The sequence below is a fragment of the Pygocentrus nattereri genome, chromosome 18 (assembly GCF_015220715.1).
Source record: "Pygocentrus nattereri isolate fPygNat1 chromosome 18, fPygNat1.pri, whole genome shotgun sequence".
Classification (NCBI taxonomy): domain Eukaryota; kingdom Metazoa; phylum Chordata; class Actinopteri; order Characiformes; family Serrasalmidae; genus Pygocentrus; species Pygocentrus nattereri.
Genome location: NC_051228.1, coordinates 22,513,907 through 22,540,579, shown reverse-complemented (window position 1 = coordinate 22,540,579; position 26,673 = coordinate 22,513,907). Strand labels below are relative to the sequence as shown.

The 26,673-nt window shown below is 39.5% G+C and overlaps 1 protein-coding gene across 1 annotated transcript in view; it reads left to right on the top strand.

Moving 5' to 3' along the window:
- si:ch211-127i16.2 (probable flavin-containing monoamine oxidase A) overlaps window positions 1–17,928 on the top strand; it is an 84,159-nt gene extending 66,231 nt beyond the window's left edge. The window contains exons 11-12 of the mRNA XM_017708127.2: window positions 8,833–8,933; window positions 17,322–17,928. Of these exons, the coding sequence (XP_017563616.1) occupies window positions 8,833–8,933; window positions 17,322–17,652 (432 nt within the window). The 3' untranslated portion in view covers window positions 17,653–17,928. The remainder of the gene's footprint in view (window positions 1–8,832; window positions 8,934–17,321) is intronic.
- Window positions 17,929–26,673: the final 8,745 nt, after the last annotated feature.

The following is a 26,673-nucleotide window of genomic DNA, read 5'->3' as shown; positions in this document are numbered from 1 at the left end:
AATCAGAGCACAGCGCGCACTTAGACTACTTAATGACAAACAATTTAAAGATTGGTTTACCAAGAGTGACACTGGAGTATTCTCACCTAAAATGAGTTAATGAAGCAAGAGTCTTGTTACAAAAATGGTAATAGAACTTTAGTCATAATTAATCTTTTAGTACTTTTACTTTTGATCCTTAAGTACATTTGAAGGCAAATACTTTTGTACTTTTACTCAAGTGTAGGTCTAAAGGGAGGACTTCTACTTTATCTGGAGTAATAGCTTACCCTGGGTATCTCTAGTTAACTCAAGTACTTGGTTTGTGTACTTCGTCCATCACTGGCTGCTGTAGTCTTTTTATTCTTCCTTCTTTGACCTAAACAGACAAGAAACTCTGACCAGTGTCTGCACTGCTTCCTAGTGAAGTACAGAGTTTAAGCATCTCATGGATCTTCTAAATGAGAATGTATAAAGACAATTTTCATACCCAGCTATCCTAATTTACTCTTCAGTTTGTTAAACTTTCACGACTGTTCAAATATTCAAAAGTTTTCACTCATCCCTGTAAATATTGAATCTTTGACTATAGTCTGACACTAATACTGAAGCTGTGAGTACTGTCTTTATGAGATTAATTAAGATTTAAAATGAGCTATTTGTAATTGAAGCAGTTCTCTTGAGTTAAGAATGAGCAGATTGGTTACAGGATTGCATTAGATTCATTTTTTTTTTTCACTTCTGACATCCCATTCAGCCCTTTCTGGTGTTCTTGGCCTGATACCGATAACTGATATCTGATCAGTGGCATCTTGTGCTAAAAAGTATGTTCATAGTTTACATATAAGAACATGTTTCTCAGTCTTGGAGTGCCTCAGCACTGCAAGTTTTTACTGTTTTTTTCCTGCTCTAATGCAGTTGATTCTGTTCATCAGCTCATTATCTAGCTCTTTATGAGCTGAACCAGGTGTAGGAAAGCACAGAAATCAATAGCCTGTGAAGTGAGTGGGTAAACCAGCACTGGGGAGCACTTAGAGTCAGTTAAATAATGAATGTGAGCTCAAAGTGTAGACTTTCTGCTTTAATTTGAGGGTATTTACATCCAAATTAGAACAGTGTAAGAATTACATCCATTTTCATATACAGCCACCACTCCCCCATTTTAAGAGGTTCCAAAATAATTGGGTATTTGGCTGCTTAGCTGTTCCCTGGCCAGGTGTGTGTTATTCCCTCATTATTTCACTTACAAATAAGCAGGTAAAAGCTCTAGAGTTGTAGAGGGTGGCATTTGCATTTGGAATCTGTGGCTGTGAAATCTTAAAATGTAGTCCAAAGAACTGCCAGTGAAACAAGCCATTATTAGATGGAAAAATCAAAAACCCATTGGACACATAGCAATAACATGAAGTGTGGCAACTATTCTCAACCCCTAAAATGGCCACAGCATGCCCAAAATTTAGTCTCACAGTTCTATAACTTAAGAAAACCTTAGTCATTTTGCACTGAAGTCTCTTTAGTTAGTGAATAATAAGCCTTTGTGTGTAATAAGTCTGGGATTTTAAGGGGTTAAAAAGAAAGAAAGTACTGGTGAAACACCAAAAGTCCCTGAACACTAAAGAAAAAAACGGGATAACAGGAATTCTTTTGTTGGTAAACAAAAACACCTTCAAAACACTTGATCAGATGAGTCAAAGTCAACAAACATGAGAAGAACTACACCAGAGTAAAAACAGAGGGTTTACCATGAGATGTAAACCATTGGTAAGTGTCAAAAAAGAGAGACCAGATTAGAGTTTGCCAACGTTGTTCCAGAATGATGGGAAGAGAAAGGAAAGAAGGAAAGAAGTGCTCATGATCCAAAACACACCACCTCATCTGTCCAGCATGGTGGAGGTAGTGTCAGGTTTGGGCTGTATGGCTTTGTGGAACTGTTTCTCTGATGATGTGAATGTTAACAGAAGCAGCAAGATTAATTCTTAAGTAGTTTCTCCTCAGATTCAGCCAAATGCTTCAAAACATGTTGGACGGTGCTTTACAGTGCAGATGGACAAAGCATGCTGTGAAAGCAATCCAAGATTTTTTAAGGCAATGAAGTAGAACGTTCTACAATTATAAATCACATCAAAACTGAAGGCAAATCCAAAGGGAACATGCCAAAGGAACTATTTATATAAACGAGATGTGAAGAACTTGTCTAAAGTTTAAATAACTCCCTCATAGTATGAAGACTCTGTGCCAATGTATATATTCAGGTAAAATTTTGAATACAGTATAAAAAAAAACAAAATAAAAAAAAACAAAATAAAAAAAGGATTGTCAAAAAATAGGTTGAAATCTGAACCTGTATCACTGATACACCTTTTCCAAGTGTCTTTCTTTTACAGACTTTTGTGGAAAAAAAGTGTTAGTTTTGGAAGGGGCTATAGGCTTAGGCTAAAAACATACCCAGTGTGCATCTTTCTGAAAAGCTTTTAAATTTGAAATGCTGTGATTTATTAGGGCTCGTATTGTACTCCCAGGGCCAAACCAATCTGACTTTATATTTTTCCTCTATTGTGTAGTCTTGTATGAAACACAGTCCTTGGCCTTCATTGATATATTTTCTACTTTAATTGAGGGAACACAAAAAGTAGTCATATCAGTAACTACATGTCTTAACCATGAGTTCACAGTATGAACACATGGTGGTGAAGAGCATCACTTTACATGGAGGAATGGTAAGGTAGTAATTAGTAGTGAAGTAATAGTAGAGAGTAGGTAATTGTCCTAATGTAAAAACAGATGTGGGCATAAGGAGGCAACTGAATATGTGAAGGTGATGAAGTGTGGCCAGTAGACTAAGGGAAGATGCACAGGTCAATCAGTAAATTAATAAACAGACAAATAATAGGACTAACACAGAAGTACTAGTTGGGTTTGGTGTTAGTTCTTTATCTGAGTCATGTGGACTGGTTGTGTAATAGGCAGCAGTTGAATAATTATTTCAGCTCCAAAATAAAAACAAACTAAAATATCAGTTAACATTGTGTTTAATTACCGATTGCTAAGTAATAGTTACGAAGTATTAACTAATGCTTTATTAACAGTTGACTAATGTATTTGTAATGGCTAATCAATGATTTATTTACAACATAAATAATAGTTAATTTATGCAGCCCTTAATGTAAAGTGTTAGTTCATAAATTCTGATAATATAATTGAACTGACCTTAGAAATCATATCGAAAATACGCCATAGGTCCAAACGTATCCAGAAACCCATTTAATTACCTTTGGGATGAGCTGGAGTGATCCAGAACTGATCATCTAACATCAGTACCTGACCTCACTATTGCTTTTGAGGCTGAATGCAATGAAATCCTCACAGCAATGTTCTAACATCTAGTGTAAAGCCTTCCCAGAAGAGTAGAGGCTGTTACTGCAGCAAAGGAGGATGGTCGCCCTATTAATACCCTTCATTTGAGAAACACTGAATGAGCAGGTGTGTGCAAATATTTGAACATACAGAGTATCTGTTACTTCTTAAGAGTGTAAAATATGTCTATTTTACTAAAAAGGTTCAGGTTAAATAATTAAGCATTGCACTTTTATTTTTCTGTGTTCATCACTGAGCTTGAACATGATTTGAACAAGTGGTTGTAGGAACAGTGAGTGAATATCACATTAAAGTCTCTCTTCCCCTCTAGCTGAGGGAGTGACCTCATCAAAAATGCAGAGACTTGCCAAGAGGCATACAGGAGGACCTGGTGGGTTTTATGAGATGGGATGCAGCAAAGCTTGAGGAGTTTCACGGTCACGGATGTTATGTGTTTAAATTGGGAGGAATATGCAGATGCTGTTATATCTAGTACTCTAATACTCAATTGAACTTACTTAGCTGCAATTATATCTCAAAGTATTATTTATTTGCATTTATACCCCATATAATGCCTGGGGACTCCTAGCTTTTCCTATATTTTAAAGGAAAACCATGATCATATCATTATTTAGTCAAAACTGGGTGCTGGGATGATAAACCTTTCTCAAAAATCAGTACATTGGAACAAAAGTAGATATGTTGTCATTGTTTAAAACTGGACTGAAATTTGAGGAAAGTATTAATTTTTTTTCTGAAAATTTACAGTTTATAAATTAAGGTTTGTTTTTCAGTCAGAAAGACCAGAATATCTAAATTTACTAGCTTGAACACTTAATGTAGTATGTCATTATATTTAACTTTCCCATTTAAAACTTAAGTTAACATTATTAATAAAGTATGCTGGAATTCAAATTGATGCTCTTGTGAATATTGAGATTGCAATTTTGACATAAAAACAATGAATCTTTAGCCCTTGTTTAACACATATAAGTATTATATGTGTTTAACATAATAAGTATTTTGCAGTTGTGTATTCAGTATATCTAGTACAGTTTCCATCTGTATCATAATGGGCTGATAAAGCCTATTTACACTGTATGTCCAAAGTGTCAAGACATCCATTTAATTAGTGAATCCAGCTATTTTTATCCAGTGTTGAAACACATGAGCCTGAAGTCGCAATGTCCTGTGCCAAGTGTCAGCTAGAGGGATCTAAAGATCCCCAGCATTGGGTTGTAAAGCAAATTGCAAACATTAAAGCCATTAAAGCCATTCCAATCTGAGTTTTACAAAATGCACTCACTTTTTTTCAGAATTGACTATTACCTAGTTTAATTTATTTATTTTTTCTAGTCAAAGAAATTTCTCTTTCTTTCTTTCTTTCTTTCTTTCTTTCTTTCTTATTCAGTTTAAAATAAAAAGGAGCATTAGACTTGATGTGAAGTGTTAGGTGTCTTACATCTGTCAAAATTGACTTGGTATGAAAAAGCTAAACCTATAACTAAAGTTAAGCAAGAAAAGTACTGCTTCTGATGCTGTTTTCCCTGCATGCCAGCCAGTAATGTTTACTCATGCCATCTCACTGCTGCGTGTGTAAATGAAGTAGAACCAGGACTGGAGTTTCAGATAACAGATCAGAGTGTAGAAGGCTCACGTATACAAAATATAAAGATAAAAACAAACATAGGTTTCATGGCAGGTAACAGTAGGAGTACTGAGGATAACTATACCAAAGTACAGCACTGTGTAAAAGTCAGAGACCACCCTTCATTTATTTAATTACAGTTTATATTATTTTTACGTGTCACAATGTGTTCATTTTTACCTGTACAATGTTGTTAAATGTATGAAAATGTAATTGTAATGCATATCATGTACTCTGAAAATGTCCTGAAGAATCTTTTCCTCTAGTACATGTTTGTCCTCCCTTTACCTTTATTACAGCTTCCATTGTTTTTTAGGAGACTGTCATGATTGGCCCCTCCCAGTCTCCTCATGTGCTTTTGTTTACCTTTTACTTCTGTCATGTGCTTTTGTTTTGATTTCTTTGTTTTGGTTTTTCAGTCCTGCCCCCTTGTTTTCTTGACTCTGCCCCTGATACGTTCCACCTGTTTTCCACCTGTCCCTCGTTATCCTTGTTTTGTATTTAAGCCCTGTGTTTGCCCCTTGTGTTTATTGGTCATTGTTTGCTGGATGTTTTGTTTGTTTGATGTTTGACTTTCTAGTCTTTGATTGTATCTTGTGTTCTGTTCATCATGTCTGTCCCGCGATCTCTCTGTGTTGGCTGTATGAACCTGGACTGTTACGACTACGACCCTGGATTTGCCCAAAATAAAACTTGCTTATCTCCGCATATGTGTCCGCCTCATCGCTCCACGTTACAGAAACCAGTTTTTCAGTTTTACAAGAAATCTACAGGGATGTTTTTCCACACCTCCAAAGTTCAGTATTAGGAGTTGATTTTCTGCTTCTCACCATCCATCACTTCCAGTGATGTTGAGGTCTGGATTCTGGGATGGTCAGTCAATTGTCCAGCTTCTTTGTTTGATGTGTCTGTCTCCTTTTCTTCCTTTTCTCAGTGAGGCCATCTTAACAGCTACACATCCTTTCAGACTCATAATGTTGAGTTGTCTTCTCACAGTGGAAGGATGGACAGAAATACCTGTGGATATTTTCAGATCTGAAGCAGCTCCTGTCTCTCAAAGATGAAAGCTTTAAGTAAGGTCAATCCAGTAGTGACAGATTTGGTGGGTTATCTTCTCAGAAATATCTACTAAAGAGCTAATACTTTGTACTTTGATTTTAACTATACTTAGCTTGTTTTCTGGAAATTAAATAAGGTTGAAAAGCTGGTTTATGATAGTAAATCCAGAGCAGGTATTTTTCTTACCTAATAGACAAATAACAATGAGAAAATCCAAATTTGCAAAAGATGTCAAGGAATCCCCAAGCATTTGACAGATATCTCAGAAAAATGTATGGAAATCTCTTGTTGAGGGAATGGTAGAACTTTAAACTTGGTACAGATAGAACATGATGTGTGAAGAAGTAAATATGACATTACACTGTTTCTCTGCTGTCTCACATCGTTTGGTATTGACATGGAAGCCCTTAGATGTCTGCAATAGTGTGGAGAGAACAGGGGTGTTGCTGTTTGGACCTCATGGTAGAATGGAGATGTTCTGTTAATACCTCTGACAAGTAAGAGAAGAATCAATACGAGCACGAGGTCAGAAGCTGCTGGAAAGATGCTCTGCTGTAGAATAGGAGCAGGACCCTGGAACTGGATTGTTCCTGACCGCTTTGGATTTAAGTGAACCTGAACAGCCCAAAATAAATCTGTTCTTTAAATGCACTGCCTGTACCCTTTTAAAAGTTCAGTGAGTTTGATTTTAATAGCAGGCTGTAGAATCTGTGCATCCAGATTTGTTAAGCCACAAAGAGATGTGCGGTGCAGAATCCATAAATGAATCAGGAACACATGATAGTATGGGTTTATTTATATTCATTCATCTTTGACAAGCCTCTGCGCCCTTCTTGCTCACTAAAACTAAGAGTACTCTTTTGGTTAAAAAAAAAGTAGGATAATGGACAAGGAATGGCCAAGCAGCACCTTAGCAACCACCTGGGATAGTTATTATAGTTCTGCCAGAAAGACTCAGGAAACAAGAGTGAAGGGAGGAAAATTTGTAATCCTTGATGGGATTTTACAATTCAGTTGAAATTAAATGGTCTTTGGTGTAGGCCCCATCCTCTGTCCAGATCTAGGAGACATAGGCTCCACCCTGGCTTGAAGAGACTCCCTAGTCAACTTGACAGGGACCAAACTGGTGGTGTAGGAAATGTCAAAATATAGGCACCTGAAAGCAGCGAGATATGTACACAAGTCTAGTCATTTTAAAGATGGGCATAGGCCTGTTATTGGTCAGGAGAAATGAATGAATGACTCAGCACAGGAGTCGGCAACCCAAATGTTAAGAAGAGCCATTTTGTCCTTTCAACAAAAATCAAACCACCTTGGGAGACACAGCATTTTATGTCTGTTTTACCAGTTTGGCTGTAAATATGTGCTAACGTCCCAGAATGGGTGAAGAAACATATTAAGCGAAAGCTCAGCTTTAAGCTTTAGGTTAGCTAACACATAGCTGCTTTTCTTGCATCTCTGGCAGGAAAATTGTCCACAAAAGTAGAACAGTTTCTGTTAAAACGTTCTTTTAAAATTTGACTTTGTACTAGTCGGAACTCAGCTTCTCATTCTCATTCCTTAAATGGTACCTGAGGCACCAGAATGTAACTGCTGCACTTTTTTCGTCATCATCAATAATGTCTTATACCTCTCTCTCTTTGTTAGCTACTAGCTAAGCACAACTGTTGCCTGGTGAGCAGCAGTCTGCATGCCAATCTTCAGGGTTATAGGGTTGAATTTTTACTGTTAAAGCTGTGTTAGAATGCTATAAAGCACAGCTTTATTTTACTGCAAAGGAGGATTGTTTTATTTTTACCTAAAAAATCTCATTCTGCTGTGGATCTGCAACAGGGCAGTTAAAGAGCCACATGTTGCCGACACCTAACTTAGAGTCCTTCTGACAAAACTTTTGCTGAAGTTTTACATGATTTAATATTGTCCTTCATTTTCACACTTGCCCCCCAAATGTAGCCAATCTGCCAAGAAATTGTTTAGTGAATTATGCCTAAATGTATTTTAACACTTTAGTTACAAGGCTAACATTCAGACAATTGTATGTAAAAGTTATAGTGAATACCCCCAGTCGAATTAGATGAAAATGGCATAAAAAATAGCACATCCTTTACAGAGAACAAACTTAAATATGGCAGTTTCTTGCAAATTTTCGTGCAAAATTACTCTTCATTTCCCTAGTTGAACATTGGAAAAATAAAACGTAAATGTGCCATTCCAATGTGTTTTAGCAAATAAATGGTAACTGTGCATTAAAACGTGTAGAAGTGTTCTCTATAGAGGAGATGTTAATGTATTTTCACTTAGATTATCAACAAAATCAGCAATTTAATCACCCAAACTTTTGCGTGCGACTGTCAGAAACATCAATAGTCACCCAAATCTTACATCCTAAAACCCTCTCTCAAAACCATATACAGGTCTTCATTAAGGTCATGCAGATCTTATGTGCTTTGGATGTGGTTTAGGACACAGTATGACTTACTGTGAGCTATAAAAATTAACATAAGGCTTGTAGCTGAAAGCAGTGGTCAGCCTCTTTGAACAACCTTGATTTTGAAGAATATAAGTCAGAAGGCTCGGAGTGGCTGGGTAGCTAGTTACAGTATCTGTTATGCATATAAAAATGACTGTTTATTCAGGCTATTGTTTGTTGCCAGCAGGAGGTCCCCAAATCTCGAGGGCTCTGTGTATTTGCATGGTTTGTATTGTGGTAGACTCTGCTACTGCTAGTGAATACAAAATGTTAGAACTAATGTGAGTTTGTAACTCTGTCATACTGTGTGTTTATTCTGCAGGACTGGTCCAAAGAGGAGTACAGTGGAGGATGTCCTGTCAATGTCATGGTTCCAGGCATGCTAACCTACTATCATCCCGGCCTCCGAAAGCCTTGTGGCAGGTAAAACAACACTGTTCCACTAAACCGAAACATTAAAAATTCCTTCAGTACTCTCCAGCATCTGTCAGCCCAATCTTATGTACACAACCCATGAGAAGTTTTGGGACACCCAGCTTTTCAAAATGTGTTTTTATATAATAATTAAGCAATACAATAGTTTTTCTTTGAAAATTCTTGAAGATTGAAGAAAGAACTGACTATAGCTCAACCTTGGTAATAACCCCTAGTGGCAGGGTATTTTATCCCTTTGTTGTGACATCCTCAGCACTTGTCAGCACTCAAACCTTTCAGGTGGTTTGGACCAGCTTTGATATGTGCTTGTAACAATACTTTGGAAAAGAAAACTCTCAAATCATTAGACAAAGCTGCTCTTCGTACCAAGGAAGACACTTTGATGAATGTGGAGCTGAGTGTTGAAGATAAATACACCAAGGATTAGCACGTAGCTGCTTTTTGCTAAACTTTTGTTGCTATAGTTTTTTTACTTTAAAGCCTCGCACAGCCTACAGCAGGTTAGTTAGCCCTGCCTATTCAGCCTATGGCAGATTAGCCCTGTCCATTCAGCAAACAGCAATTTATCCCCTGCCACTCAGGAAGAAGCTATGGGACAAGCAGTGTTACGTCATGGCAGTGAAGAACTTACTACTGTGTTGATAACACAGGTAGCGCTGCATTGGCACAGCAGAATTTTGTACCAGTCATGAGTTATTAAACTAAGAGACTGGAAAAACAAGAGCTTCTCTTCATCCTCCCAGGTCAATAACTTTGTGACATTGTGTGGTTAATTTTTGTACACGTGTGGCTGGTGCAAGTTCATATAATCAAAACTTGCACCAGCCAAACATGTAATTGCAGGGTTAAATAATGGAATATCAACAGAGTTGTCCTTAGACAACTCCGCCCTATGGTGAGCTCATCTATGGACCCACTTCAGTTTGCCTACCAGCCTGGCATCGGGGTGGATGACACCATCATCTACCTGCTGCATGGAGCTCTTTCTCACCTGGAGAAGCCAGGGTGCACTGTGAGAATCATGTTTTTTGATTTCTCTAGTGCTTTCAACACCAAACAGTCTGGACAAGCTGGAACAGGCAGGGGTGGACCATCACATAATGCACTGGATCTTGGACTACCTCACCAGCCGTCCTCAGTATGTGAGGACAAGGGACTGTGTGTCCGACATGGTGGTCTGTAACACAGGGGCCCCACAGGGAATGGTGTTAACACCGTTCCTCTTCACCCTGTACACTGCAGACTTCATGTACAACTCACCAAACTGCCACCTACAGAAGTTCCCTGATGACTCAGTGATCGTCGGCCGCATCACAAATGAGGACGACAGAGAGTACAGAGAACTGATTCGGTACTTTGTGGACTGGTGTCTGCGGAATCGCCTACAGATCAATGTGGGCAAGACCAAAGAACTGGTGGTGGATTTCTGCAGGCGCACACATCCCCCTCCAGCAGTGAACATCCAGGGAATGGTCAGACAACAATTCTGCACTTTACAGGAAAGGACAGAGCAGGCTCTACCTGCTCAGGAGATTGAGGTCGTTTGGAGTGCAGGGGCCACTCCTGAGACTCTGGCAGCACTGGGCAGTTCCAGTGACCGGCTCCTTCACCCCAAGTGTGTATCTTATCTTACACATGACTTGAACCAGCTGAACTAACTGTTATAGTTAACAATTTAAGACTTTTTGTTCATTTTATGTCACTGTAAAGCATCTAACTAACTAAGAAAAATGCAGTTGCCCTCGACACTAATGAAGCACCCGGACCGAGGTTCGGACCGTCGCTGTTGTGGTCGATGGTCCATGGCGCTAACGCTGTGCCACTAGAGTGTTGCGAGTGGTGATGGTCAAGGCACCTTGAGGAAGGCGTAAAAGGCACAGAAGCAAAGGGCAAACAAAGGGGACGCCATGGACAGCGTGCTCAAACAAAGGCTGAGAAAGGTGAAACAAACAAAAATGAAAACACAGATTCTGTCACTGTAATTATGACGGTTGGCAGACTTTCCTTAACTTGTTTGCTCTTAGAGCAAACACCTTTTGTATGGCTTGGATTTTTTTTTTTTGTTTGTTTTTTGTGAGTAATTTGGGGGCAACTACTCTCTTTTGTTTTTTTTCCAGCCTTCTTCTTCTCTCCTTTTTTTTATAGCAATTTTCTTTTATTGCAATTTCTTCTCTCAGCCCTCTTCTTCCCTCTTTTGGTTTTGGGGCAGTTTCATTTCTTTTCTTTTCAAAGACTAAGTACCGTACCGGTCACCACTCTACAAAGGTGTGACAAACATTGGCGTTTGCCAGCACCTTATACACAGAGACTTCCAGGTGCGTCCAGTTAGTCTTAATTGATCCCTCTGCTGGCAGCAGGTGGCACGGGCTGGTCGCCTTGCTGCTGACTCCCTATGCTGGCGGCAGGTGGAGCAGGCTGAACCCTTAAAAGAATAGTGTAGAAGCTTTTATTTTTCTCTGTTGAGAGTGGAAATATGAGCAAAACACTTGTTCTGTGGCTGCTATCATAAATGCTAACAGCATTAGCTTCTTATAGCTTCTGTCGAACTCTTAAACAAAACAAACAGAGGATGAGGGATGCCATACTGCCCAAGCTTCTAGGGGTGAATAGAGGTAGAGTTCTTGCTCTCTGTTTTTTTCAGAGGCCTAGTAAACACAAAGCTCTCCAATGAATTCTAACCAGTTTATCTTGTGGAACAGGACCCTGCCAAAAAAGAGTGCAGATATTTTTTTCTGCTGAGGGTGAAAATATAAGCAAAAACACTTCCGTGGCTAGCATAAACACTAACAGTCTTAGCTTTTTCCTGCGAATGCTGAAAAATGTGGAAAACAATACATACCTGATACCTGTTTTGTGTGTTATTTTTGTAATATTAATTGTGCTGAAAATTGAGACATGACCGTGCTGACTGGATGTCAGTTATCCACCAGGAAGCATATGTGATTTGGTCTTTAATGAGTATTTCAGCTCAGACTGCTTTTTGACCGAAGTGCAATACAAGGCCAATCAGAACTGAGGTCATTTAAATACCAATCAGAACTGAGGTCATTTAAATATATTCATCTTAAAGCCACAGTAATGAAAACCAGCTTTAATTGTAAGGGATGAGGAGAATGGAAAATGCTCATGTAAAAATGAATTTTAATTGTATGAGTCTGTCACATAATAACACAAACATTATGAGAAATGAAATGTGTGGGAAATGCCCTTTTACTGAAAATTGAGCGTGTAAATCAAACCATCAAATAGACAAGGTGTTGCTTAACTTGGGCAGTCCTGAGACACATGATCATCTGGCCAACGCTCATTACCTGCCCCTTTGCAGAGGGTGGATGAGACACAAATGTGCAATGAGGAGTGTGTTAATTGAAGAAACAGAAGACTGTGTGTGTGGTGTACTTGGCACTAATGCACCTCAAACCAATGGGCTAGAGGTCAGAGGAACAGCACTCTCCTGAGAAAAACAGTCGCATAATCCATTTGTAATGGGTCCCTGAGCGAACTCTTAGCCATGAAGGATGCAGCAAGGGAGAGCGCGCTGCTGGGCTGGTGGAGGTAGGGGTTGGGGGGAGGGGAGTCTGGCTAGGTAATCCATTTCCATAATAGAATTAAATCCACAGGGAAGGGAATGATCTCATCAAATCAAGAGGTTGAAGGATGTAAAGACTCTGGCCATAGCATTCTGCATGTGTGGGCTGCGATCCGTAATCTGTCCTTGACCCATTTCTGGACAGACCAAACAGTGTTTGCTTACTTTTCTGAAATTTATTAAGACCTACACAAAGTCCTTCAGAAGGTTTAAGCCCCACTAATACGGTTCCCTCCTACAGTGCCTGGAATATTAAGCATATTCTTAATATAGGTAAATAATTAAAAGAAATAGAGGGTGAGGGCTGCCATACTGTCCCAGCTTTTGGGAGTAAGTAGAGCTAGAACAGGTTTTGGCAGGACGCTGGTCGATGATGGGATTAAGTTTAGTTTTTTTTTTTTGTTGTTTTTTCAGAGGCCTGGTAAACACACAGCTCTCCGACATAGTGTAACCCACTCATCTCATGTTTGCTGTAACCCAGTGGAACAGAACCCTCCCAAAATCCCCTTTCATGTGTGAGTGATCCACATGCGGCTAGACCGCAGGTGAAAGGCAGTGTGGGTAAAAACATGCCTCGGGGGTTCCGCGCACTAGTAAGGCTGTCAAATCCATAATGCATAAAGAATAAACAGTAAGCAAGAAAAACAGCCTCAGATAGAGGTAAGATGGACCGAAATATATAAAAATAGCTGAAATACGGTGTTGGTTTTGTGTGACAAGTCATTTCTCAGCGCAGCCATCTGCATATTTCTCTACATTCTCAAGACCGCCGCATGTTTTTGATGACTTGTTATACTGTACATACGCAAAGAAGTGTTCATTCTGCAGTACGTGGGTGACAATGACTGCGTCCCGCATAAACACGTGTGTGTTGGTTCACATTGCAGGATGAAGAAAGCCTTTAACAGAAGATGCAATGTGGATTAAAAGTAGAATGGCTGTTAGAGAGGAATCAGTGCTTTAAAGAAATCTTAAGCTGTTTCTGATGTTGTCAGGGGAATTGAAAGCTGTAAGCTGTTTTTCACTTTGATAGACACTGAATGAAGTCAGTTCAAAGCAATTGTACTACTTATATAGAGCATTCATGTCTTCTGGTCTTCTTGTTTAAAAAAAGGGCCTTCTTATTCTTGTTGATGCTGTTAAACCTTGTAGGTCCATGGTGGTGCGTATGCTTTGAAACGGCTGATATTATAGCTTGTTAATTATTTCTTACTTAAATGTACTACATTCAGTAAATGAACATGATCCGGCACGACTTCTGTTGCAGTTCTGCCCTGAAGTTTATTAAATCACATGCATTTACTTAAGTGACGTAAGTGACTTAAGACAGCTCATCAGAACATTTTGTGTTTTGTATTTTATTTCTGGTCTGCATTTAACAAAATAGGAAAGTTGAGGATGAAAACAGTATTTAAAAAGAATTTTTGCTTTTTTCTCTGTTTAAATCAAATAAAGCACACACAGAATTTGTAAGTCTGAGGTAGATAAACGAGATTCAGTGTACACACTGGATGTAATATTCATATATATATATATATATATATATATATATATATATATACACAGTACTGTGTGAAAGTTTTAGGCATCTAAGCAAATTTTAAAACAATTTACCTCAGCAGGGAGTTTATCACAATATACATTAGAATAAAGTCATATTCATCATTCAAATAAACATAAAAACAATAAAAAGTAACAAGAATGTCTTGGGTCCATATTTTTCCTTGACACCTTCACAGCCACCACAGAGACTTGTTAATATCATAAGTTACATCATGAGCACAATTTACTGAAGCACTGATTGGTCAAACCAGGAGCTGCTTTTTAACTGCATATAATACTGAACTTAACTAACTACATATAATACTGGGCTTCCTCAAGGAGAGGCTTGAAAATGGTTAAACAAACAAACCAACATCCATAAAATCACTATTTTATATATATATATATATATACATATATATATCCATCCATCCATTTTCTAAGCCGCTTCTCTGTCAGGGTCGCAGGGGGATGCTGGAGCCTATCCCAGCAGTCTTATATATATATATATATATATATATATATATATATATATATATATATATATATATATATATATATATATATATATATATATATAAAATCATTATTAATTAATATTCTAACATTCTATAGATTTTGAAAATGTGTCTTGGGTGCCTAAGACTTTCGCACAGTACTGTATGTATATGTGTGTGTGTGTGTGTGTGTCTGTGTGTGTGTGTGCAGGTATACTTGGTATGTGCTAGAAGCTGCAGTACAAGTGAGTCTGTTTGAAGTGTGAATGTGGTGTGTCCATGGAGATCATGATGATGATGATGATTCAGAGGGATAGTGACAGGCCCACAGACCGATCTGTTCAGAGTCCATTATGCTGGTCAAAAGTGGAAACATTAAGCACCCCTGCTAAAGAAATCTCTTTGAATGAACCTACTCATAAAATCCTGAGGACAAAATAAACACAAAGCTCAACATCAACAAGGTCCACTAGATCCTCGTCCGTTCCCTGAGAGCATCACAGTGAGAAATGCTCATTAAAAAATAGTGTTTATTATGATTTATTTTTATTTTATTTTATGTTTAAGTGACAATTTATTGTACCTCATAAGAAGACAAAGGCAAGAATTTTGTCTTCTGTGGACCAATGTTGTTTTTAAAGGTAAAGTTCTATTTATTATTCATTTATTTAACAAACAAACTAATGGCCATGAAATCTTTAATTGCTCTTTATATCATTCAGAATAAAACAGTTTATCAGAATATATTTGATGTATGTTATATATTTTGCTGCTGTGGGAACAAAACCCTCGTATCTCAGTTTTTCATTTTTTTGACTTGGTTTAAAAATGCCTGTTGTCCTTTACGTTGTGTTTAAATTCCACAATCAATGAATCAAAAGAAATGGCCCAAAAAGTCTGGTTCCACTGACCTACATTAAATGAAAGGTGAATTGTTGCTTCTCCTGTAAAGTTACCGTTTTAGAGATACAAGGTTGTGGTGATTTGATTGTTTTATTAGTTGACTGGTCATTAGTAGTTAAGCATTTAAAGATAATTATTGTAGCCATTCACTTGTATTAGTTTGTTCATCTAGATTTTTGTAAGTAAGGAATTTGATGTAACTGGACGTTCAGATGAGATGAGATGAAATGAGACTTTATTAGTCCCACAGTGAGGACTTTAGTGTAGACTTTGAATATCAATACGTGTGTTTGAGATTAACATTGTTAATCTAAACTAGTTAACATTGGGTAGATCATTATCTGTGTATGAGTCACTAGAGCTAATAGTTGAAATTAAAGTAGATTTAAGTGTTGATGACCGGACTGACTGTAAAATCTACTTTCTCTCGTTCATAGAGCAATCATAAGAGGTGTGAGCGTAGGGTTTTATTTTGAGGGTCCACTACCATGTCTGAAACATAACAAATGCTGCTTAGAAACACATTTTAAGTATTTACTTATATCAGGGATTACACACCTTGACCTATGAGCCACACAACCAACCACAAAAGCTTTCACAGCCCACAAGATGACCCCATTATCATTATAGACTGTAAAACCAATGTATATGTAATTCACTGCAGGACTCTGTAATACACTGATAGCAGGAGGATGGTGGGCCTCTTTTTGCCCTCTGATGGGAAAACTAGCAGTCTACTGGCATTTTGCACAATGTATTCTGGGTGACCCACCGGTGGTTAAGCAGAGTATTAGACAAAATTCCACTTATCACTCATTTTCAGCTCACAGTCCAATTTGCCTAATTTGGTGACACTTTGTTTTAAAAGGTCATTTTTAAATTTAAAAAAACACTCAACAGACTCTCAGTAACATGGCAAAACATATGAGGGTTAGCATCAGGTTTAGGGTTGAGATTAAGATTAGGTTTAGGATTAGGGCCAGGGTAGAGGTTAGGTTTTGGGTAAGGCTGGGTAAGGTTAGGTTTTGCATAATGGAAGTAACATATTGATCATATATATATATATATATATTTAATGTAAGTAATGTATCAACAGAACATCTACAATGTTTACTTGTGTGTAATCAGATGCCTCATTACTGTTATCTTCACTGATATGTTGTTAATGTGTTACTGATACTGTGAGAGTTTATTAATCATCTACAGAGAACCACTCCAAATAAAGTGTTACCCTTATTTTTCCTTACGTTCTTTCCTTAGTTATAGTTTCTAAATTAGTTTAGGAAATACTTTTAGTTTTAGCAACACCATTTTTTATAAAATCATTTTATATCAGGCTTAGTCATTTTTTTTTCCTCCTATATGTTTGTAATATTTGTCTATTTTCTAAAATAAAAGGTCTGCATTTAAAATTTGTCCAAGGAAATTACAAACTACAGTATGTATGCAGGACAATACTCTGGGTGGTCCGAAGGAGGACCACATGTGGTATACAGTCAGCAGGGTGCTGACTTTATCAAGCCAGCTGACAGATATATGCTTGCTATCTGTGTATATACTTACATATAAGTGAATGATAATGAAATTTAAAACAAATATATATCAAAATGACAATATTAACTTGTGCCATGTGCCCGTCCCCCGGGCCCCCGATGATGGCTGCGAGAGCTAGCAGGAAGGCGGGGCCCAGGAGACGTGCACACAGCACATAACTCTATACTAATAATAATTCTATATGGTTGAAAGAAGACATTCCTTATTGTAGCTATTAAAAACATAAATAGTAACTGAGGCAGCTTTTAAACTATATCATGGTTCTAATGCTTTCCTTCACACCTTTTCTAGGATCCACTGGGCTGGAACTGAGACAGCTACCCAGTGGTGTGGCTACCTCAGTGGGGCCGTCCAGGCTGGCCATCGGGCAGCTCTGGAGGTCCTGGCAGAGGTCTGTCCGTCTACACTGTCTAAGGATGAACTCCAGAAAATGAGACCAGAGGTTACAAGGGCACCGTTGCACTTGATCAAGGTTTGGAACTGCAGGTCCAACTCCTCCTGCCTCCTCTTTGGCCTGGCTGTGACCACGCTAACTGCGGGGACTGCCTTGTTCTGGGCCGTCCCTGAATTAGGCCGCAGTTGGATTGACCGGGCGTTGGTCCTGTTCCAGAGGCAGCGCTGAACTTCGCAGCTTCAGAGTACCCAAAGGCATTTTTTTGGTTCCGCAGAACGACTCATTATCATTGAACAGATATCGATTTTCTAATCTAGGGAAAGGATAACATCAGCTTTCAGCATATTCCCTTATATTCTTTTAAGGAATGATTTCTAAAAGAACTGCATTAATAATGAACTTGGATTTTAACTTTATTTGAAGTTGCCATTTTACTAGAGCTGCCTTTTTCATGCAAATTTGATGTGGCCTGTGTGTTTATGGGCACAAATGAATCATTGTCGATTTGAGCGTTTAGAAAAATAAAAAAAAATAAAAAAATAGCTGCGAGCTACAAAATCTATTTCAGTACGAGGTAAGGACTTCAGTATCCCCGTCAGCCCTGTGGTAAAGCTCTGTCACTCTCCATGTAGTTAACACAGAAACTAGAGGACTTGTGTGCGCCCGAGTTTGTCAAGGCTGTTTGGGACATCCTTAATTTACTTGACGGCTCTGCCTTTGTGACTTAGGCAGAGGAAAGAGGAAGAGAATCTCCAAAATGCAGGAAAGGTTCAGCCTTGCAGTGTAAAGCCTTGCTCCCATGTGTGCCAGAAACCTCTAGCTAAACTCGATACTGCAGCACTGGAAGGAAGCCATCTGTACTGTGTGGTACCTCACTTAGACACTCTCACTTATACACCCCCACAACACACACATACTCACATGCGTACTGTCCATGCTCCACTGAGGGTGTGATGGATGAGCCGTTCATTCGACATTAACGTCCCCATGAAAGTGATTTAATCGCGAGCTCTTGATTGCACCATTGATGAAGAGCCCCACTGTCAGAGCTGGGCGCTCTCACCCAGGGACATCTAACTCAAACTGGACACCGGACAGCAGCGATCAGGCTAGAGTCACCCCCATAACGCCTTATCTGTCTTTGTTATCCGTCTTTTGCTGGGATTTCTTTCCATTGGGTTGGTTCTGCCCCATCAAGATTAAACTCTGCCCTCCGTGACGTCCCTTTGTAACCCATTCAATTTATAATGTCCGTTAGGGGAAAAGGGGACAAAGCCAACACTTCCTTTGGCTCACCCGCCCTACCTTTGGATAAGGGCCCACAGAAAAGAAGGCAAGGCCTCTGGCCACTGTGAATCTGATTTTCCATTCCATTTGCTAGATTAACTCCACATCCTGTCAACTGGCTGCACGTCTTCATCTGTCGCCTCTTGGTGGTGTGGATTGGTCATTATTTAGCAGTCCTGCAAAAGCCACTTCATGATTCCCTCTCAGGGAGCGCCTGCATTGCATGTCAGTTATATGCTTTTATGAACACATTCCTATAGTAGAAAGTAACTGAACGGACTGATACAGGTGTGAGTGAACAGTCATGTGCAAAAATTTGGGTGCACCTATGTTTTGTTGATATTCTAAGTGAAAACAAGTTAACAGATCCTCTACAGAGAACCACATCTGTGCAATTTAATGCACAATTATTCTTATGGGAAAAAAGGTATGACACATTTGTATATTTAATGCTTTATTGTTTTTCCAATATAAGATTTTGGACTAAAATGGATAGAAAAAATTCCATGTTTCAGGTTTGTTCTCTGTAGAGGATGTGCTAACTTATTTTCAGCTTCAACTTTTGCATAAGGTTGTATATATGAGTGCAGGCACAGCACAAAATGTGCCTTGATGCGACCCTAATATGCGACTGCAATATGCGCCCACAGTGCACCCTAGTTGAGCCAAGCTTTATCATGCAGTTCTCATAGCCCCGCTTGGTAACCTCTGGCTCATGAGACACACACTGTTAGAAATAGTTTTGTGTAGGTAAATTTTTTGTTCATCAAGGAACAAACCGTGTAAATGTACCCTCAAAGGTACAACAGTGGTTTTAAGGTCCAATTGTGTACCTTAAAGGTTTTCCAGGGTGAAAAGGTAGGTATTTGAACATTTCCGTAACCTAATTTTTGAAATAGAACAATAAAATAAAAAGCCTAGAGACGAGACGGCGTGTGTGGAGTCAACACAACTTAGAAAATATAATTTCAATGCATTTTGGTACAATTATGTTCCCTGACTACAGCTATGGAGATGTACCCTTGAGGGTACCTGTCACATTAAGGGTGCTGTCTTAGTGACAGTTTCATAGCTTTATTCTGAGAGTGCAGGGTTAAAGAGGCGCATAGAAATAATGCAGGCATAAACGAGCTCAAGATAAAATAGCAAATGAAAGCTTAGTGAATAGATAGTGGTCTTAATAAATGAATATGTTTGTCAACAAAGCTTCCAAAATTTCACACAGTGACATGTAGTACGTGCCCATATTGCTGCCAATCACTGCATATCTTGCACTGTGTCCTCTTTCTTATGTTCCAAGAGTTTAAACAGTGTTATTCTGGTGGTAAACAGTCTTTCGGCATAATATTCAAGGCTCAAGCCTGCATCTAACAGCTGTTTGCTGCAGTGTTAAAGGAAGTCTCCCAGCACGTCTTTTAGACCCTAATGCAAATTTATGCCTTGTTATTAAAGGTGTTAAGGAAAATTGTGGAGACAACTTTAGTCAAACGAGTGGAATATATGATCAGCCACTTGTGTAATATCAAAACCTGCGCACAGGTTCTCTTCAAATGCATATGCATGGGGAAGAGAAGCTCATTTTGTATTTTTCCACAGAAACACTTCATAAACTACATTTATACTTGTGTGCCAGTTTTATTCATAACACATGGGCAGAATGTGTCTGGTTTGCATTAAAAACTGGTGTAAGTGTAATACCAGAGAACCAGTTTTGGTTCATTAAAGAACCTTACAATGACCTGTTACCTAAATACTCATTTTTGTATGAGTGTGAAGAGCTTTTTAAAGTTTAAAGAACTGGTAGCCTTTGAAGCCAGGCATACAGTGTGCTTTTTTAGAAATCTTGTCCTTTGATGACAATCCACGCTATACGTTTGAATCGGCCATTGTGTGCGGCCAAGGCCTGCAGTTTAAATACTCCTACTGTACAAAAACACTGTCCGCCTGACAAGATGCGACATAGGTGCTCACACTGCATCTGAAACGCAGCAGTCGGCTGTGTCTGCAGACAATTTCCAATGAAGCCGTTTCATTCAAAACAATATGCTGCGCCTCCGAGTCCCAAGCAGAAACCACTGACTGAATCTCAAATGGCTCCCTGCTCTCAACATACTGCACCCCATATTAAACTAGTGGCTCCTGCAATCATAAAGTGCTTCACATGTCTAATAAATAGCCTTCTGAGATTCAGCCGTGTGTGCAGAGCTCCATACTATAAGACAGTGCCCTGTTTTGGTGTAGAAGCCAAAACGTGCGCTACATTGGAAGGAGGGGGCCGCTTGAGATTTAGCCGTTGACAAAACCGCTATAACAGCCTTGCTAATTTGTTGGACTGCTCAGTCTGAGCTTGTTTGGCTTGTTAATCGGGCACTGTTTCCCCTCTCACACTGCACAGCGAATGACGGCCAGTGAAGCTGAAATTCGACTGCTTCTATGTCAAGATCTATATCTACATCTGTATATAAGGTTCTATATCAAGATTTTCCTAGGACTCACAGTGAAGCATTTAAGGGTCTTTATTTTCGAAAGGGCAGAGATGATCCATGACATAATGTAAATCTGATTTTGCAAGTACATTTTCCATCCCATTTGCTAAATTAACGCCACATCCAACCTCATGTCTTAATCTGTAGCCTCTCTGTGGTGTGGATTGGCCATTACTTAGTAGTCCAACAAAAAAAACACCATGATTCTCTCTCAAGGCGAGCTTCTTCCTCCTTGGCGTCCTGAAGACTCTGGATGGGTTTTTCCATGCTCTGGCAGCTTGCCCACGTCAGCCGCAGTTTTGTTCATGCTGCTATCCAATGTGCAGACTTGCACCCATTTCCGATTAGCTGGGTCCACGCCAGGTTTTAGGGCAGCCCTCGGGATCAGAGAATGATGAACCAGACTGGACTTGAAGGTCGTGTCAGTGTTGTTGTTGTTGGGGTTTCATGTGTGAAGCCATGCAGCGGCCTGTGAGATTAAAAGTGGCATATTTATTTACAAGTATAGTGCCTGTGCTATGGCATGGTACAGTTACAGTGGGCAATTTCTCATCTGACTTCAGTATGAAGAGAGTGAAGTCAAAAACCAAATTGGCTGATTAATGTAATACCATGGAAGCACTTAAGCAACATCAAATATGCTCCAATACTTGTACTTTTCATAATTATATATAGGGGTAAAACTGCTGACTGTTCATCTAAACCATGATGAGCTGAGTCATTGGTTTTTTTATAACCTGTTTTAAGGCAAATTGAGCAATTTTTCAAATGTTCACTGAAAAAGTTGAGTCATTTTGCAGTTCAATGCCCAGAAACAGCCACAGAGCTGCAATCACTCCAGCAGCTCATGGACAATTTTATTTTGAGGCAAATCTAAGTTTGTTCGGGGAAATACTTTAATCCAAAGCTTTTCTGGTTTGTATTCACCCCTTACCCGAACCATCTGCTCAACCTACAAGACCACATCAGTGGTTTTAGGGGTGTAACACAGCAATGCTTCCATATAATTTAGCGGATCCTTAGTCTTGTTTGAACACAGACTCAATAATGTAAGCAGAATTTTGAGTAGCAGAAGTTAAGCAGCTAAGTTGGAGTCAATTCATGTACCTTCCGTAGGCCTGATAAGAATTTCAAAGAGCCTGGTCCGCTGCTGAGGGCAGTGATTAGCCAGATGCTATTTAGTGCTGTATGTTTTTGGACAAATATCTCAATTTCAGGTTACTTTAAATCGAATTTGCCTTCATCTTTATTTATCTCACTCTAAGAGCCTTCTAATACGCTAGGGGTCAGCTAAGGGTTGTGTTATCATAAGCACTGTTGTGTCATGCTGTTGCATCCCTTGAACCCCTTGACCCGTTTGGAGACCCTGTGGTCAATTGACGGACACAGCATGCTGATGTATGCTAGTTTTATTTTTTCCATGCTGCCTCTCTCTCTTTCACTCTTTCTCTCCTGATCGGAGTTGGCAGCACTGCTATCTGACTCCCACTTCACAGTGACAAGCTGTCAGTCTGTAAAATGATCCCTCTTTTTTTAACCTCCGCCTGCTTCCCCACTCTTTTTGCTCCAATATCTGAATGCTTTTATTTTGCAGTCATATGGTGCAATGGGGAAAAAAGTGTGTTCAAGTTGCTTGATTAAAGGTTTGAATGCACATTTTCATATTATATACACTGTTAGAAATGAAGGTTCTGTGCAGGTGCATTTTTCATTCATCAAAGTATAAACAATGTAAATTTTCCCTCAAAGGTACCGCATTGGATTTCATATCTAATTGTGTACCTTAAATTAGTTTTTCCAAGTGAAAAGTACATATTTGTACATAAGTGTACAAGCAACTTTAACATCTCTGCTACAAATGCTTAAATTTGTTTTTAGCACCTACCATTCATGTACAATTAACTGAAAGTAACAGGAAATGCAGGGTTAAAATTTACCCCATGGGTGGGTTAACTGTAACAGACAGAGGGTCAGTTTAACACTTGCTAGAAATGTCTGATGAATCCATTTCCATGTTGCCAGAAACAAATATATTTTCTAACCATACTGCATTATATATTTTCTATCTACAAGACAGACATCCTCAATCGATACACACACATCAAATTATATATGAAAACTGACACGAGACTGTGTCAAACAATGAGAAATTTATTTCTTATCCTGTGAAGGACAGCAAATAAAATCCATCTAACATCAGTAAAATATAGAACATTGCTTCTGAATAAGCCTGACAAAGTGTTAATGTCAGTTTTATTAATATACTCATTTACAGCCAAAATACTAACGTCGGAAAGACACTAATAAAGAACAAAGGAAATCCCTGGTTTTAGATGTTTTTTCATCTTAAAATTGTGAATATATGGAACAACAAGACAAAATTTACATTATTTGTCTTTGTGTTCTAACGGTGGCTTTGTTGTAACACTGTGTTACAACTAGTGCTTGTTGTAGGCTTGCCTGCTGCTTCAAAGTGATGCTACATTGTAGGCAACAAGTTGGGGATTAAATTAATATAAAGTTGGACTTCATGATTTACACAAGCAGCTCAGTAATCAAAAAAAAAGTTTAAAAAAATGACTTTATAAGAGAATGTGATGAGGAGGTAAAATGAAACATGCTGCTTGACCTTTAATAACGTAAAAAGTCTATGTGAATTTGTGTCCCACATTAGGTTGTTCCCCGAGCTCACCTACCTGGTAGAACCACTTTTTGCTGAAGTGGCAGCTTTAAGTCTGTTTCTTTAAGGGAGTTTCTTGCAGCCTTACACACTGTTTGGCAGTTTTTAATACTGACACAGATTCTCAGCTGTATTGAATTTGGAACATTCACCATTTTGTTGTTCAACCACTCCTGTGCAACCTTGGCCTGAAGTTCCAAGCTGTATTTTTTTTCTGCAGTATCTCCCTGAGTTTTCATCCATCCTTCAGTTTTCACAAGATGTCTAGTTAGTCTCTGCTGAGGAAAAGCATGCTGCCATTAAGCATGCAAAGCAAGATGCTGCCATCCCCAAACTTCTCTTTTGCGATGGTGTTTTTTGAGGAATGAGCAGTGTTAGGTTTGGTCCATGATCAAGTTTTGTCTCCTCTGACCATAAATCCATATCCCTTTTTCAGTGGGGTCACTCTGATGCTTTCCATTGAACTATAGGCATGCTTTGGCATGTTTTTTTGCAGTAGTCACTTCTTTTTTAGCCTCCGATACTGGCCAGTTGTACGCAATTGATGACTGGTGTACCTTCACTACAGTCTCAACTACCGAACTCTGTAGCTCCATCAGCGTAATTATTGGCCTGCCTGTGGTTTCCCTCACAGAGTTCCCTTCTAGCTCTGATACTGAGTTTTGAAGGACAGCCTTGTCTAGGCAGTGAAAGAGTGGGTCATTCTAAAGAGCTCACTGAAATTGAGCGTCGTACTGCAGTAGGATGGCACAGTTGTGTGAGTCCAGGTCACATAGTGCATAAAATTCACCAACACTCTGTTGACTCAGTAACTGCAGAATTTCAAACCTCCTCTGGCATTAACATCAGCATAAAAACTGTGTGCCAGTAGCTTCATGGCATGGGTTTCCATGGCAGAGCAGCTGCATGCAAGCTTTACATCACCAAGCACATTGCCAAGTATGAGATGGAGTGGTGTAAAGCATGCCGTTACTGGACTCTGTAGCAGTGGAAACATATTCTGTGGAGTGACGAATCATGCCAGTCTGATGGACAAGTCTGGGTTTGGTGAATGCCAGACTGCATTGTGCCAAGTGTAAAGTTTGGTGGAGGTGGGATAATGCTATGGGGTGTTTCAGGGATTGGCCTAGACCCCTTAGTGCCAGTGAAGGGAAATCTTAATGCTTCAGCAGACTAAGACATTTTGGACAATTGAATGTTTCCAACTTTGTCAGACCAGTTTGGGGAGGACTCTTTTCTGTTCCAGCATGACAGAGCCCCAGTGCACAAAGTAAGGTCCATAAAGGCAAGACTGTGTGAGTTGGGTGTCGAGGATCCTGACTGACCTGCACAAAGCCCTGATATCACCCTGTCAGACACCTTTGGGATGAACTGTAAAGGAGATTGCGAGCCAGTCCCTCTCACCCAACCTCAGTGTCTGAGCGCAGAAATGCTCTTCTGGATGAATGAACAAAAATTCCCACAGGCACACTCCAAATTCATGTAGAAAGCTTCCCAGAAGAGTGGAATCTATTAAAGCTGCAACAGGGGGACCAACTTTGTATTAATACCTATGGATTTAGAATGAGATGTACTAGAGTGCCTGTAGGTGTGTAGGTATTTATACCCAGTCAGTGCTATGATAGAGAACAAACTTACTCATTGTGGCATGCACCCGCCCCCCGGGCCCCAGTGATGACTGCCGAGAAAGCTGGCAGAAAGATGGGGCCTGAGCACTCAGCTGACATGCACCTCGGCGAGGAAGCCAGGGAGAGAGCCACGAGGGTGGAGGGGGTGGAGTGCAAAGCCTGAGCTCTCCCAACCGACACTAGGCATGAGAGTGATGGGGAGGAGGAGGACGACGCTGGTGCTGGCTACGTTTGACCCAGGCAGCTGAGCAGTAATGGGGAGGCTCTCGTTCCCTCTCGGCTCTGAGGCTCACGCTGCCCTTAATGAGAGCCACCTGATTCTCATCTGGTGGGCAGAGCCTTTAAAAAGAAAGCTGAGAGGGAACAGAGAAGAGGAGGACAAACAGCAGCACAAGAAAGAGCTGAAAAGCTCTGTGAACTGACTGAAAAGGTTAGATAGCAGCAGCCACTGAAAAGTGGCCAGCAGTGCTGTATTGGGTTTGTGTTTTGTGGGAAAATAAAGTAATGGCTGCTGAATCCTGCCTCCAGCATCCTCACTGAGCCCGGAGTAGCAAATGCCATGCTACACTCATCTTCTGCAAATTCGTAACGTTTGCACGGGCCATATTTTATGTCACATTTTCCCCAAACTACCTCTCATGTAAAGCTAATAATATAATCTCCATGAATCTATTGATGAACAGGGTCAATGTTTGTTTTTATAAGGTCCTGTCCCAAACTTTTCAGTTGAGTCAATTGCCACAGACCAGACAACCACTGTATCAGCCTTTGCTCGATTCAGTCTGGCTGTGGCCACTCCAGAACCATGACGTCCATAAAATAGAGCAAGATTGTAGATTTTCTTTCAAATTCAAATTGCTTTCTTCACTGCTGTCAGAGAAGCCATTAATATTTTCTTTAGACTGGGTTTCAAACAGTACTGAAATGTCTCTGAGCAGAAACAAATCTAGATATAAGAGCAGGTTTACTTCATAAAAGAGTAGTGAGCAAGGAAACTATCACTAGTTCACTGGAAAGCACTGCCAGAAAACATGAATGTTCTGAGAGCATCTGAAGAGCATTTAGAGCAAAGTTAGTCAGTAGAAAGTTTTATTTGGAATGCCCAGTTAGGGGTTACATAAAATATGAGTAGCACTTTATTTTGAGAGGGCCTTTGTAGATCATCGAT